Raw genomic sequence first — 17,549 nt, 5'->3', positions numbered from 1 at the left:
TATATATACAATTGCTGAGTATAAAGAGATGATTGCACATATGCTTCCAGGTTGGCCTTGGGGACTGCCCCACCCTTGGAGACTTAACCCCTGGGTCATAACTTTGAAATGGTTAATATCCCCACTCCAAAACTATATATACAATTGTTGGGCATAAAGACACGAATGCAGTTATGATATTAGAATTGATCCCTTGGTCTGCCCCACCCTTGCTGACTTGGCCCCTGGGTCATAACTTTGAAACGGTTGAGATCCCCACCCCAAAACTATATATACAAATGCTGGGCAAAAAGAGACAAATGCAGTCAAGATATTAGAATCGATCCTGGGGTCTGGACACAACTCTAGGGACCTAGTTTCTGAGTCAAAGCTTGGAAACAGTTGAGATCCCCACCCCATAACCATACATAAAATTGCTGGGCATGAAAAATCTAATATAGCTATGCTACAAGGATTGGCCTTGGGGTCTGGCCTATTCCCCTGATCTCATTTGGAGAATAGTTTGCCATGATTGCTTTGGTATCCAGGTGAGCGATACAGGCCCTCTGGGCCTCTTGTTAAAATGTATATCCTATGTCTGTCTCACTTTGTCCCTTATACTTTCTTTGTTTCAACCTGATATTTCATTAAGTCATTGTGTAGATTGCTGCTAATTATAAGCTGAAATATACATGTACATGTTAAGATACATGTACCGCATTGTTTTAGTCATTACATTATATTTGTACAAAGGTTTTGGATCATTGTGTTTTGATATAAGCATCAATGAATTTGGACTAACATATTTTCACTACCAGTACATATAAGTAGATTATTTTTAAAAGTACAGTAGGACTTTGTTATACTGTAGTATGTACATATACTGCCACCATTTGTGCAGCGAAATGTTGTCATAATAAAGGGGTTTTAGCTGTATGTATAATAAGGTAAATGTTGTAAAGATGAATGAGAGTGTACCAGTATGTTATCAGTAGAGACTAGGGAGGTAGGAAATGAAACAAGGGGCGTATACTGAGGTATACAATGTGATCATTTGATGGAGTGTGTGTCAGATGTGGTGCCTACAGTCAGTGCTTGAAATCTTATTTAGAAGGAAACAATATTCAAAACATTTTTGATTTTAAGGTTAGGAAAAATATGTGTAGATTTTGCATCTATGTATTTGAAGAACTGTTAACTCACCCAAGGTTTAGCATATCTCGTATACCCTGAATACCCAGTATTTGTAGTATGGTAAGATGATTGTGATAAGATAGGAAATTACTGTTTGATGCTATCACTACTGTTTACAAATTGAGATATGTTTATATGGTGTGATTATGTTATCTAAACAGAAATAAAAGGGGATTTTTCTTTTTCTTGTTTGTTTCCTAAGTTTCAATGGCATAGAATCTTTACGAATTGAATAGTGAACATGTTCTAGTAGTTTTCATTTTCTCTAACAGTTAACTATATAGACTTCTGTAATTTAACTAGTACCAGGTATTTATAATCAAGACAATTACAAATATTTCCAGCTTAATATAAATAATAATTTTAATATGATTTAAAAAAATATATAAATTTTGTTGGACATGTGGTAATGTCATACCAGCAATCTGTATATAATTATACCTGTAAGCAATCTGTATATAATTATACCTGTAAGCAATCTAGTGTATAATTATAAGCAATCTAGTATAAATCTACTTGTGGTAATACATGTGTACATGTACATATATACCAGTATGTACAAATATAAATGGGGTAATGTTAAACCAACATGCTAGTTTACATACATTAGGTACATGAATGTAATGGATCCAGAGTTATAAGTGTTCAGTCAAGGCATAATAGTGTGTTAAACAACGTGTGAAAGCTCACCAACGCTATCTATATATAGACAGGTGACGCTTTAATTCCAGTGTGTATTATAACATTTAGCAAAAAAGAATCTCTCACTTGACAGTTGGTGCATTTATACAAAGACATGGTACATCAGATAATCAAGCTAGGATGTAGATTGTGTTATTGAAAAATACCAATATACACAATAAAACCCCTGTGTAATAACAGATAAATGTTGTTTTCGTAGATCCAGAATGGGCATCTTGTAACGTAGGGATATTCTTGTGTGAACGATGTGCTGGGCTCCACAGAGGTCTAGGTGTCGACATCAGCAGGGTGAAGTCAATCCGACTGGACAACTGGGATTCAGATCATGTCAAGGTCAGTGCTACCAGTGTGTAAGGATATATAGTACTGATGTCATCAACACATACAAATTAAGGACTTGTACATTACAAGGTCATTTTACAATTTTCAGAGTTACAAGGGCCAGTAACAGGAGGTTGTGAGTTATGAGGTCAGATCAGTTTTACATTGTTAAACAAGGTCAAGGTCAAACAAAGGCTGGTTGCAGTAGATTGGGAATGATTCAGTCAGATATTATTTACATGAGTTTAAAAGGTCAAAGTAGCAAGGGCCAGTTGTAGAAGGTTGTGAGTAATGATGTTGATAACACTTCACATGTTAAAGAGGTCATGTTGATATATTTAGCTCTTTATGAAATCAGTGTCAGTGTTTAATGTCAGGGTTACTTTAAAGCAACTTGAGAAAAGGCATGGTTACATATAGAAAGCCCAGATAATGTCACAGTTATATAGACAAATCAGAGAAGGTTAATGTTACTGCTTGATGAGGCCAAGATTAGACAACTAAGGTAAGGTCAAGGTTACATGCAAAGCTCATGATCAGTTGGAGATCTATGAAGACAATACAGGCAATGATAAGGTCACAGATGAGTTCAAGGTTACACAACAAGGAGGTCAAGGTTACACATACAGCTTAAATTAGATTAAGGTTGAATGACAGATTAGTTACATTTCAGGTGAGATCATTTTTCTCGTTGTCAAAAACGAGGAGGTCAAGGTTTATACTATAAAGAAAGAGTCATTCTTTGAAATACTGTTTATATATGGACTATATAAGCTAGGTCACCCATTCAAGGGTAAACAAATATTTATGCAGATCAAACCAAAAGATGATGAAAATTAATTTACAAAGAGATAAGGCAACTTAGATGTACACATTTCTCTGTTCTATATGAAACCTTATAGTCATTTACGTTGAATCATACAACATGTACAGCAAGCTTGTGTGTTACCACTGCAAAGTTATTATTGACGTTTTTGATAACGGTAATTTAAAATATATAACTGACAAGCCTTTTCATTTACAGATCTCAGTTTTCATTTAATTTTCTTTTGAAACTTTTATCACAGGGTCGATGTTCAACTTTATAACTGTATATAATATCAAACTGTAGATTGCCTGAAGTTATATAATATTTACAAGTCTGTACTATACCAAAGTCACAGCTTATATCACAGGATCGATGTTCAGCTTTATAACTGTATATAATATCAAACTGTAGATTGCCTGAAGTTATATAATATGTACAAGTCTGTACTATACCAAAGTCACAGCTTATATCACAGGATCGATGTTCAGCTTTATAACTGTATATAATATCAAACTGTAGATTGCCTGAAGTTATATAATATTTACAAGTCTGTACTATACCAAAGTCACAGCTTATATCACAGGATCGATGTTAAACTTTATAACTGTATATAATATTAAACTGTAGATTGACTGAAGTTATATAATATGTACAAGTCTGTACTATACCAAAGTCACAGTTTCACTGGCAAATGAAAATTAATATCCAAAGTCCGCATTTTTCATAATTTTGTCTTTATTTTTTTGGTAGACAATGGAAGCTATTGGTAATGAAAAAGCCAATGCTTTACATGAAAAGCACAGGCCTGCCTTCTATAAAAAACCTACCAGGAGTGACCCACAGTAAGTATGTCAGGGGTTTGTATAGATACAGATAGTATATTAATGCCTCACCTTCCACATTATATACAAAGATACAATAAAATATACATAAAACATAGAAGGAAAGCCACTCAAAAAGAGTTACGAGAAACTAAAAGTAATCCCTGATCGGGTGTGAAAGGTATGGGGTCACCTGCCCGACCACGTGGGTTTTCTCCGGGTACTCCGGTTTCCTCCCGCACTAAGACCCCTGTGAGCTAACATCTGGGCCAACAACAGTGATTTATATAAGTTGAAATAACTTGTTTCATAACTGTTGTAAAAATAAATAAAGTTTATATATTTTGAAAGTAATTAAAATGCATGTAAGGCACTTCACATTAAAGGGAACCTGATTTTAAAAGGCTATAAGTGAGATAGGTTAGGATATGACACAAAGTAATATTATAAAACCAACCTTCAGTATACAGAAGTCAACACTAAATTTAATTATTGTATTGATAGGGATGAAGTGTCCGTTATTCCAGTCTTACGATGAAGGGAAAGAAATAAAAAAATTTCTGTTCTAAATTAACACATGAAGCTTAAACACCAACAGGGCAAATCTTGGTACATTTACTTGTAGAATTCTGCTCAAAGAATGGATATGTGCAAAGTACAGTAGAAAAGAATTTGATGATGTTGACCGGCAGTTGGCGTACACTTCTACAACAAAGGAAGGCATTTTGATGAAGAGAGGAAAGGATGACAAGAAATACAACCGTAGAAAATTTGTCCTTTCACGGCCAGAGAATAAGATGATTTATTACCAGAAGGATACTGTTGTAAGTCTTAATCTATATATGCTGTTGTATGATAGAGACACTGAGAGAGTCCAACCTTATTCAGTGTGTAGAGTGATGCAGATATACACCTATCACATGTGTTAGTAGAAGGACAAACATTGTCCAGGTTTCATTCTTAAATACTCTCGAAATAATATCTAAGATGATTTTGATCTGTTTTTTACTGTCCTTTTGATCCACCAGACTGCAGAATTCTTCATCTGAGACATTCAGTCACTAGTCAGAACCACAGGTTTTTTGCCTTCTTTGTTGTTGCTAGACCTGATGTCATCTCTATTTATAGCTACATTAATTATTATTTATCTGTATTTTTTTTCCAGACAAGCAGGCCTAAAGCGGAAATCTGTTTAGATGATATCAATTTAGTGTTTGTACCAGGCAAAATGCAACAAGCCAATGGTTTGCAGATCACATACCTGCTGAAAGGTTCAACCAGGAACATATTCGTGTACACAGATGACTCCAAGGTAGGGATAGCATCACAGCCAGTAAAATGTTTGTGTATTCATGATACCACGGGAGGAACAGCATCTTGGTCAGCAAAATGTTTGTGTATTCATGATACCACGGGGGGAACATCATCTTGGTCAGTAACCAGCATCTTGGTCAGTAACATGTTTTTGTAGAAAGGTTACCAGACAGGAGTTATAGCATCTTTATTAGTATAATTTTGTATAATGTCAATTCCAAGGTTAAAACAAATACTTGTGTATACACCGGACATCAATATAGCCTATACAGGTAAGGCGTCTCAACCAGTAAATGTTTGTGTATCTCATGTATACAAAAAACACAACTGTCTTAATCAGGGAAAATTGGATATATTAAAAGTACATTTTCAGTATTTAAAGTCTGTTTAAGCATGCATATCATATTTACCAGATTCAAATAAAATACTATATATCAACTGATTTGTGACTTGGCAGGACATTGTCGACTGGTATCTAGCTATCCGGGCAGCCAAACTGGAACGGCGGAAGATAGCCTTCCCAGACAGGGACGAAAAAGATGTAAGGAGCATGATATAAAAAATATATTAAGATCCTGACATTACATTTATGATTATATATGGCTGTATGCTGTTGAATTTCAGTTGTTGAATTAAAAAATCTATTGTACAAAAATGAAGTGACTTATGATAAGTTGATATTTGTAATGAAGTTTGTAGGCTGTAAAGACCTTTTCATCTCTTTTCAGCAGTTCAGAATTCAAATTGAAAAGAATATATGTTTATTTGCAAACAGAAAATTCTCTCTTGATAAGTAAAAAAAAGAACAGATCACTCATTATAATTTATTTTGAAAAAGCCACCTTTATTGAGACGAACAAAAGAGATCATCTATAAACTTTTTCTTTTTTTTTCTTTTTCAGGGTTGAAATTGATGGGTATTTTATTATTCTTGAATAACATGCTTTTAACTGATATCTTCAAATTATAGAATGAAGAAATCATGTGTTTAAAATGTTCCATAAAGTAATCCTGCTGATATTGTATGTTGCAGTTAGCTGAAGATTTGACACAAGATTTTATTATGGAAGGTTATTTAAGTAAGATGGGGCCAAAAAATCAACCATTCAAAAAGCGATGGTTTTCTCTGGATAAAAGGAAGCTAATGTACTATGAAGATAAATTGGTAAGTTTGGTATCCAACCACCCTAACTAGGTGTACTGAAGTGTTGGCTGTCACATTGTACTGACAGACAACCACCCCCACTAGGGGTACTGAAGTGTTGGCTGTCACAGTGAGGTGACAGAGACAACCACCCTCACTAGTTGTACTGAAGTGTTGGCTGTCATAGTGTACTGACAGAGACAACCACCCCCACTAGGCATACTGAAGTGTTGGCTGTCAGAGTGTGCTGACAGAGACAACCACCCCCACTAGGGGTACTGAAGTGTTGGCTGTCATCGTGTACTGACAGAGACAACCACCCCCACTAGGCATACTGAAGTGTTGGCTGTCACAGTGTGCTGACAGAGACAACCACCCTCACTAGTTGTACTGAAGTGTTGGCTGTCATAGTGTACTGACAGAGACAACCACCCCCACTAGGTATACTGAAGTGTTGGCTGTCAGAGTGTGCTGACAGAGACAACCACCCCCAGTAGGTATACTGAAGTGTTGGCTGTCACAGTGTGCTGACAGAGACAACCACCCTCACTAGGTGTACTGACGTGTTGGCTGTCACAGTGTGCTGACAGAGACAACCACCCTCACTAAGTGTACTGAAGTGTTGGCTGTCACAGTGTGCTGACAGAGACAACCACCCCCACTAGGTATACTGAAGTGTTGGCTGTCACAGCGGGCTGACAGAGACAACCAACCCCACTAGGTTTACTGAAATGTTGGCTGTCACAGTGTGCTGACAGAGACAAGCACCCTCAGTAGGGGTACTGACATGTTGGTTGTCACAGCGGGCTGACAGAGACAACCAACCCCACTAGGTTTACTGAAATGTTGGCTGTCACAGCGGGCTGACAGAGACAAGCACCCTCAGTAGGGGTACTGACATGTTGGTTGTCACAGTGTGCTGACAGAGACAACCACCCCCACTAGGGGTACTGAAGTGTTGGTTGTCACAGTGTGCTGACAGAGACAACCACCCTCAGTAGATGAACTGAAGTGTTGGCTGTCACAGTGTGCTGACAGAGACAACCACCCCCACTAGGTTTACTGAAGTGTTGGCTGTCACCGTGTGCTGACAGGGACAACCGCCCCCACTACGTGTACTGAAGTGTTGACAGTATGCTTACAAAGCGTTCCTATCAAACAAAGTGTATTTATACACTTATACACTTTTAATAAGATATCAGTTAAAAGTAAAATGTTTTCCCCAGTCTTGCAATTCCAATTTTTTACACTTAGGAAGTGTATTACTTAAGCATACATGGGGTCAGTAGTTTTAGAAATATTTTTTTTTATATGCAGCAAATTGGCTTAATTTCTGAACAAATCCAACCAAATTGATTATCTTACATGTTTTTCAGGACAAAAACATGGTATTATAAGGCTCTTTCATGCGAAGGGGTGTAGGATAGGGTCATTCCACCCGAGGGGTTTTCAAAGCCTCAGGTTTTGCCAAATTTGAAAATCCAAATGATGGAATGTCCCTTTTCTATACCCTTGGGCATGAAAGAGTATTTTTCTCTCATTCCAACCACCAGAATATGCCCAGAAAATGCAATTGGACTGGCCACCATTTTGAAAATATCAATTTTTCCCCTGGGCTTTTTAGACGAAATCGAATCAGCCAGCCAGATTAAACATATCCCATATTTGCAAACAATGTTAATCACATCTTTCTAACGTGTACGGTAAATATATAGTAAAAGGTTTAATTTCATCATGTCGCCTTTTCCGCATTGCGGCATCGGAGAGTTCCAAATTTGTGACGTTACGTCATTTTTGAGCCATTGTGATGTCACGTTGCGTGAAATGGGGTGTAAGATAGAAATTTCCTACACCCCTTTCTTACACTGGACAGCTCTATCTTGCGCACAGGGAAATGAGAGAAAAAGATTTACTGTACACAATATTTTAAAGGTAAAAATGTTAAACTTTACAATATAAAACATTCTTGACCAACTTTTTTTAATTTTTAATCAAACAATTGTCATTGCTTCTCTATCAGCTCAAACTGTATAAACAAGATAAACCTGTACAATTGTATTTGGTAGATAAAGAGTTAATACATTGATGAGTTAGTTGTATCAGAAAAGTAATTAAAATTCTATACAAATACAGCCAGCTGTATATTAGCTTTGTGTGTTGCAGAATCCATTCCCAAAGGGTGAGCGGTTTATAGGTCACCGGGATGGAGAGTTCTCTGTAAGTATGAGAGCAGCAGAGGCAAGGCCTACCCAAGGTTACGCGTTCACACTACATATGCCAGGCCGTGACTTTATACTGTCTGCAGAAACCAGAGAGGACATGGATCAGTGGATATGTGCCCTACAGAAAGTCATAGAAACCCCTTTAACACCACAAGATACTAAAAGTAAGTAGTCATAAAAAACCCTCTAAACCACAAGATACTTAATGTATATAGTCATAGAAATCCTTCTCAAACCACAGGATACTGAAGGTAGTCATAGAAACCCTCTAACACCACAAAGTTCTAGAGGTAACCCTAGAAATCCCTCTCACAACACCAGGTTCTACAGGTAAGTAGTCACAGAAACCCTCTCACACCACAAGGTTCTAGAGGTAGTCATAGAAACCCTCTAACACCACAAGGTTCTAGAGGTATTCATAGAAACCCTCTAACACCACAAGGTTCTAGAGGTATTCATAGAAACCCTCTAACACCACAAGGTTCTAGAGGTATTCATAGAAACCCTCTAACACCACAACGTTCTAGAGGTAGTCATAGAAACCCTCTAACACCACAACGTTCTAGAGGTAGTCATAGAAACCCTCTAACACCACAAGGTTCTAGAGGTATTCATAGAAACCCTCTAACACCACAACGTTCTAGAGGTAGTCATAGAAACCCTCTAACACCACAAGGTTCTAGAGGTATTCATAGAAACCCTCTAACACCACAAGGTTCTAGAGGTATTCATAGAAACCCTCTAACACCACAAAGTTCTAGAGGAAACTCTAGAAATCCCTCTCACAACACCAGGTTCTACACGTAAGTAGTCACAGAAACCCTCTCACACCAAAAGTTACTAGAGGTAGTCATAAAAACCCTCGCACCCCACAAGGTTCTAGAGGTAGTCATAGAAACCCTCTAACACCACAAGGTTCTAGAGGTATTCATAGAAACCCTCTAACACCACAAGGTTCTAGAGGTATTCATAGAAACCCTCTAACACCACAACGTTCTAGAGGTAGTCATAGAAACCCTCTAACACCACAAGGTTCTAGAGGTATTCATAGAAACCCTCTAACACCACAAGGTTCTAGAGGTATTCATAGAAACCCTCTAACACCACAAGGTTCTAGAGGTATTCATAGAAACCCTCTAACACCACAACGTTCTAGAGGTAGTCATAGAAACCCCTCTCACACCACAAGTTACTAGAGGTAGTCATAGAAATCCCTCTCACACCACAAGTTACTAGAGGTAGACAAAGAAACCCCTCTCATGCCATAGGATACTAAAGGTAATAAGTCATAAAAAACCATTTCACAATCCAACCTCTTTCTTTCAAGTCCCTTACCATTTATTTGGCTCTACCTATCTGTGATGTCAGGGCTTTTGTGAAAAGAGGCAGTTGCTAATTTCTTCAATATACGTATGAGAACATTGTACTTAGTACTTGACAACATTGTGCACTTTTTTGAATTAGTCAATACTTTATTAACCAAGTCACACATTCTATCATATACAGGGGTCTTGGTTCAGAAATATTTTAGAAATGAGATATGTTTTACAGTAAGGGAACATACACCCTAAAGTCTCCATTTAACAGTAAGACATCATATACCCTTAAATCTCCATGTCATGATAAGGTAGCATATACCCTTAAATCTCCATGTCATGATAAGGTAGCATATACCCTTAAGTCTCAATGTCATAATAAGGTAGCATGTACCCTTCAATGTGTATCCCATCCTGTTTTTACAGTTGCCTCACAGTTGGTACCAAAAAGACATGAACCCTTCATTAGTATGAAGAAGTAACCTAACAAGTGGCATTTAGACATAAAAGTGAAGACATCTCCATAGCTAGGAAAGTGGCAGGAAATGTCCCTCCGGACTCCTTACAGCTGAAACAGGACATTTGCAATACAGGGATATTGTGTCATACAGACTCTTCACAGCCACAACAGGACAGTGGCAATACAGAGGATGCTGTGTATTACCGACTCTTCACAGCCACAACAGGACAGTGGCAAAACAGGGGATGCTGTGTAATACAGACTCTTCACTGCCACAACAGGACAGTGGCAAAACAGGGGATGCTGTGTCATACAGACTCTTCACTGCCACAATAGGACAGTGGCAAAACAGGGGATGCTGTGTCGTACAGACTCTTCACTGCCACAACAGAACAGTGGCAAAACAGGGGAGTCTGTGTCATATAGACTCTTCACTGCCACAACAGGACAGTGGCAAAATAGGGGAGTCTGTGTCATACAGACTCTTCACAGCCACACCAGGACAGTGGCATTACAGAGGAGTCTGTGTCATACAGACTCTTCACAGCCACACCAGGACAGTGGCATTACAGAGGATGCTGTGTCATACAGACGTTTAACAGCCACACCAGGACAGGGGCATTACAGAGGATGCTGTGTCATACAGACTCTTCACAGCCACACCAGGACAGTGGCAATACAGGAGATTCTGTGTCATACAGACTTTTCACAGCCACAACAGGACAGTGGCAATAAAGAAAGTGCTATGCCACAGTGGTTGTATCCAGGGTGGCCACATATTTATATAGTGGTGGCACTACATGTACACAGTAATAACCAAGAGTGGCCACCAAAACATGTGATCTTTACATTACAGTGATATGTACTTTGCAATGCAAGTAATAACTCATTTGGAGGCCTATGCTGATTTTAGATTTAGCAACACACTGCGTATATCTCCTGTGTACTATTAGAAATGCTGCATTTTCTCCTTGATATTATAATACAAGTACTAGTGGCAGAAGTAGTTTGTGGCTACAGATGAAAGAGCAAAGATTAGCTATAATCTGGACTAAAGATTTCATAATTTATTGAATTTATTGATAATTTAATTAATATTTCATAAAGCAGGGAAGTTTTAAAGTAGTGTATTCATTCACAGGTTATCTTGAGGTGAAAATCAGAATAGAATGCAATGCAAATACTGTTACAGGGTCAGGGAAACTTGATTTTTAATGTGGATTGGTAAGATATGCTACACATTCTACTGCTGGCACATAGAATTATATTATTACGGTATTTCAGTGTATTTAAGAAATGATATTTCTTCTATGTTATGATATAGCTTATTCATATACAGAGAACATTTTCTGGTTTTTTTTTGCAAATACACATGTAGTTATAAAATTCATATTTTGAATAATAAAAGAATTCTAAATAATTTGAATGACTTTTAATACCCTAAGTTTGTGTTTCATGACTATTTCCCCTTTGAAAAGCTGCATGTACCTCTTGCACAGATTGCTTTTATTATCATTTAAGTGTGACTTTTCTATAAATATAATGGAATGTGATTGGGACCAAAATATTTGGCTGGTTTATACAGGGTTCAGTTTATACAGATAGTGACATGTAGACTAATTATGAAGTACAATGAAATGGCATGTGTGTATTAAGCCTTTTATTGAAAGGTATTTGACAAGGGTGGTCTTATTACCAGGCATGGGCTTATTACCGGATAAGAACAAAAAGTTCTGGGAGAACATTTTTTTTTAAGTTCTTGGAGAACATTTTTTTTTTAATATTAAACTTAATGGGGAAAATTGTTTCAGCTAATGTGACACAATTTTGTGACTTATGGGAAATGTTTTTAAACACCATTCTCAATATTAAAGTGGCCAGTAAACAAATAATTTTGATTTTCATGACAATGCTTTATTTTTTTCAATCATTTATTTTGTTGAAGTATAACATTCCAGTACCTGTCATTCCTAACTGCACTTTAACAAAAGCTTTTATTTCTTTTATAATTTAGATATCAAATTCCCCAATTCATATTTTTATCATTCTTATGTAGGAATTGTCCTTATTACTGCAGTGCTATTGGAATACACTGTTCAAAAAAGTGTGAGTCTAAGTATTGTAGTGGTAAATTCAAATAAGTATACTTAGTATAAAAAACTAGAATATTTTGTCTTATATGACACCATTTTAACCAGTCACAGTTGCACAAATATGACTATTATTATTGGAGGGGAGTGTTACACGTTTCCTAAGATGTTCTATGGAGATGGATTTCCATTGTTGTTACAACTATAACTTCCTAAAGAAAACAATACTCAAGTATTTCTGTATCAACAGGTACTGTTTGTCTTCAGCAATTGACAATTTATGTGACATTTTGTAGCTGACCTCATTGTTTTCTGTTTTGTTTTTGTTTTTTACTTTGAACAAATTCAGTATTTGATTTGGTGTGCGTAAATATTGTCATATCATTCTTCATATTCTGCACACAATTGATAGACTGAGCTTGTAAGATGGGCAATATATCATATGTTAATAGTTTGTGATGCTTTTTTGACCAAGCATGGCTGCAGCAATTTACTAAAGTTGTAATAAATATATCTCTATATAAAATGTATGCACTATGGTTTGATGCTAAATGAGTGTGTGCTTCAAACTGTATGAAGTTATAATGTTGATATTAAATTTTACGTTGCTATCATTGTGTTATAAAAGGACACATGGTAAAGATTGTGATACTGTAGGTTCATCTAATTATCAAAGAGTTGTATTGTTTTGAGATGTTTGTGGGTGTGTGGGTGTGTCCCTACAGATGTAGCCGAGGAGAAGACCCATGTCCTCTTCCTGTTTGAAGGCTCGCTCCAGGGGAATCGTATATTTTAGTGTATCGTCATGTGTCATGATTTTCAAGAAATAAGAAACTGTGATTTAAACAGATTATGAATACGAAAATATTTCTCTACTTATGACTATCTTTTTCTACATTGTTACTGTTGTTGCATCATTTACTTATTTTTATTACAATGTGTAGTTATAGGGATTCTTTTTCAAATAGGATTTTTAGCTCACCTGCCCGAAGGGCAAGTGAGCTTATGCCATACCGCAGCGTCCCGCATCAACTTTTCCCTTTAAAAGTCTTTATCTCCTGAACGACTGATTGGATTTTAACTAAATTTGATATGAAGCGTCCTTGGGACCAGGGGCTCAATAGATTTATGAAATAAGGGTGTGGCCTCCTAGGAGGCAGAGTTATGGGCCAAAAATGGGAAAATTTAGAAAAGGTTAAAAAATCTTCTTCTCCATATCCAGAAATGCTAAAACCAAATACTACTCATAGTTGTAAAGGCCTTTGGGTGGTTTATAAAAATTGTGATTTTCATGTCTCCTAGCCCGCCTGTTTGTTCCTGGGGAGGGGGTGCAGGTTAGTATAGTTTATATAGGAAATAAACATAATAGGCTATATCTACCATTGTTTTGAACAGAAGTTGTTCATATTTGACAGAAATACTTGTTAGGGGGAGGGGGTCTGCAGGTAAACAAATTATGAGCCTGACCCCCTAGGGGGCTGAGTTAGGGGCCGATAATTGGGGAATTCAGGGAAATTTCAAAAATCTTCTTCTCCAGTTATAGAAAAGCTAGAATCAAATACTACTCATAGTTGTAAAGGCCTTTGGGTGGTTTATAAAAATTGTGATTTTCATGTCTCCTAGCCCGCCTTATTGTAAGTGAGATAAAACAAATTAGAATTGTGAAAAAATGATGGACTGTTTTGTTCACAATCTCAAAAAATTGTCCTTATGAAATGGGATAGAATATAAGTAGTGAGGAAAATGACAAAATAGTTGTTATCACAAATTCTATAAATGAAACCTATCTACAAAAATCTTGCACATGGACAGCCTCAGATTCTGTAAAGTGTTTGTTGTGGGTGTGTGACACTGTTCACAGTAAAAATGAAGTTATAGAGTTATGATATTGAATTGACATGTATGTAGGTATTCAAGATATTGATTAAATGTACTTTTGTTTTTACATATTTACAAATTGTCACAAAACAATGTTTGAATTTCAATAACCAGTTTACTGTAGACATGATAGCAAGATTTTTTTATCAAAAGTTAGCATTTCAGATTTAAAATCTGCTTAAGATCTTAATTATATATGATTCATTTTCTTGTTGATGATGCTTGTTATTACCTAAAATACACCAAAACAAATACCCGGAAAAATATACATGTTCTCTGAAATACAATTTAAACTCTATTGTTATGAAATCACAGATGATAGGCTTCACATCATTTATTCAGTCAACAGTTTCGTGTACATGAACTGCTGTTTGTATCGATGTTCATGGCTGACATGCTTCATTGTTGTCAGCGATGCATTTTAAAGTTGTGTGATTTTTGTGATACATGTAAATATTTCTCCCATCCTCTACAGATTTGTCTCCCCTTTATTTTAACGTCTACTGATCATGATTTCTCTGTCAAATCCTTACAAATATTGATTAAGAAGACCAACACAACTGTTCTGAAATAATGTTTATAAATTAATATTGCTTTTATTGGAGGACTATTTTAAATTGTGTATTGATATAATTACGTAAACAGAGTTAGGGAGTGATATTTATACACCACCACTCATGTGGCAGGCATAGGGACTCTAAAATGGGTATGAGGATGGGAGAAAAAATATAATTCCAATGTTGAGTGTATGACAAAAATGTGTCAAACCTTGGGGTATCATTATACATGTATTCCTAAAATGCTGGGCAAGAGTTAGGATTGGACCTTTAGTAACTCCATGATTTGAGATCTCTTTTTCATACCGTAACAGTAGGGAAATATGCCAGTGATGATGAGCACTGCGGTTGTGACAATGTTTACACATGTATACCATTAATGTTTGTATGTAAGGTTGTGAGTAAGTGATGGAGTGAATGTCAACATGCAATAGATAGGTTGGTTTGGGGAACAAATTGGTGATAAACAGCGAAACCTCACTAATCTGGGCTACAAGTTTCTGAAAAATTCACCTCCTGCACACTAGTATTTTGGACACTTTTGGTAAGTGAATTATCTGGTGCCATTTAGTCAGAAAATAGTTTTCTGGAATCTAGTGTCTATGCTAATGAGGTTTCACTGTACTTATATGTATATTGAATTTTTATTTTATTTTTTATTGCATTGAACAAATTCTGATGACCATGAAAATGAAGACGGCACAAAACCTAATGAACTTAACATGTTTTAATAAGCATTGACACAATGGAGGCAGATTTGTTGTTACTGGCCTTTTTTTTTTAAATCACTATCTGCCTCCACACAAATGAAACATTTTCTAAAATGTTATCTACCCATCAATTTTCTCCAGAGTTCAAAGTTTTGATCACTTATGTTAAACATTTGTTGTTTTATTTTAGGTTGAGTTTACTGAGACAAATAGGACTATTTTTTGAAGTATGATAAAGTTGTTTTTCTTTTTTAAGAATACATTACAAAAAAAGAGTTACTCTGTTGTAAAATACATCTATTTTTTTGCTGACTCTAGGAATGTTGTCCTTACTGTTGAACAGCTAATGCTGTATTAAGAAATCAAATGTTTTAAAGAGTAACTTTTAGTTGTACAGTTATTAATTAGTGAATAATAAAGTATATCTTTAGAGTACTGTAAACCATGTCCCAGCAATTCACTATTTCTCTGTTATACACTGTTTCTATATTAAACACCGCAGAAACATTGCTTATCTTCAACATTAATACACAGTTCCTCTACTTAACACTGTGATACACTGTTCCTCAATACACTAATACATTGTTCCTATATACAATGTTATACACTTATCTACTATATGCCAATAATACTGATCTACTATACACTAATACATTGTTCCTATATACAATGTTAAACACTAATCTACTATATGCCAATAATACTGATCTACTATACACTAATACATTGTTCCTATATACAATGTTAAACACTAATCTACTATATGCCAATAATACTGATCTACCATGCCTATACACTGATCCCCTGCTACCCACTGAAATACACTGTTCTAGCCAAAGATCGTTGTATACATTACTCTTTCTACACTATACATTATTTTCTATGACATCCACTGAAATACACTGGTCCTCTACCAAGCACTTATACACTGTTCAAGTACTTTACACTGTTTAACACAGGTCCTCTGCTGTAAACTAATACACTGTCCCCTTTATATACACTGTAATACATTGTCCCTTACAATACATTACATTGCCCCCCCCCCCCTACAAATTGTAAGACATTGCCCCCTACTATACAATAAATTACATACACTGTAATCTTCCTTTTCTATGCAATGTAATACACTAATCTTTTACTGTACATCTTTCTTTGATTGTGCATTTGATTCTTTCCCTATGCACACAATGTAATACATTTTTGAAACAGAATTATTTGAGACAGGAGCACAGACCTACAGATCTGATAATGTTTTGAAAGCTTTGACAAAGGCATTCATTCAAGATCTGCATTAATATGTTCAGGTCTTTAGGCTTTAAATCTAAAACATATTCCATTGAAGTACGAAAACCTTTCGTGATTTCAGAAATCTCAGTTTAAGAGAGAAAGTAAATGTCCCTCAATTAGCTCTCAGCCTGGAATGTCAAATATATTACAATATATAGTTCATATTTATCCTGTTGTTAAATATTCAGATACAATTATTATATTATGAATAAGTCATATTCCTCAAATATAGGATCCAATGTATTTCATTACAATTCAGTTTTTATTCCTTGATACAGTGTTTATATACACTGGGTTTTTTCTTCAAACTTTGGATATAAAACAGTATAGTGTATATGTTATTGCTTGTTGTAAAATGTTGATACCCAAAATTTATAAACACATATAGTTTTATTTACTTTAGATAAAAGAAAATGGGAGACTGTTTGCTTATCTCCCCTTTAAAGCGAAATAAATGTGCTAGCCACATGTTGGCATGATTATACAACTTAACCGTGGTGTTGCTAATGTTGTGCTTTTAACACTATCAGTGTTAATACACTGCATCAGTTTGAATGTGAAATTTCATTGAAATACTTAGCCTTAGTTAAAAATAAACTCTGGGATTTTCAACATCTTTTTTCAAGATTTCTTCATATAAACATCAATCAAATTATATTTAGATGCATTCATCTTGATATCAATATACACACTGCTTTCTTCCATTTACACCGGTAGGTCTTATCAGGGATATCAACAGTATGCTT

At 35.8% G+C, this 17,549-nt stretch overlaps 1 protein-coding gene across 1 annotated transcript in view; it reads left to right on the top strand.

Moving 5' to 3' along the window:
* Positions 1–17,119, top strand: part of LOC110443175 (arf-GAP with dual PH domain-containing protein 1-like) — a 23,315-nt gene extending 6,196 nt beyond the window's left edge. Inside the window, exons 2-9 of the mRNA XM_021487218.1 lie at positions 2,075–2,208; positions 3,755–3,846; positions 4,451–4,649; positions 4,991–5,137; positions 5,597–5,680; positions 6,173–6,304; positions 8,447–8,669; positions 10,248–17,119. Coding sequence (XP_021342893.1) covers positions 2,075–2,208; positions 3,755–3,846; positions 4,451–4,649; positions 4,991–5,137; positions 5,597–5,680; positions 6,173–6,304; positions 8,447–8,669; positions 10,248–10,303 — 1,067 coding nt within the window. The 3' untranslated portion in view covers positions 10,304–17,119. The remainder of the gene's footprint in view (positions 1–2,074; positions 2,209–3,754; positions 3,847–4,450; positions 4,650–4,990; positions 5,138–5,596; positions 5,681–6,172; positions 6,305–8,446; positions 8,670–10,247) is intronic.
* The last annotated feature ends 430 nt before the right edge of the window (positions 17,120–17,549 follow it).

The sequence above is a fragment of the Mizuhopecten yessoensis genome, unplaced genomic scaffold, assembly GCF_002113885.1.
Source record: "Mizuhopecten yessoensis strain PY_sf001 unplaced genomic scaffold, ASM211388v2 scaffold716331, whole genome shotgun sequence".
In the NCBI taxonomy this organism is placed as follows: Eukaryota; Metazoa; Mollusca; class Bivalvia; order Pectinida; family Pectinidae; genus Mizuhopecten; species Mizuhopecten yessoensis.
The sequence above is the reverse complement of the archived record's forward strand: the minus strand, read 5'-3'. Positions and strand labels throughout refer to the sequence as shown.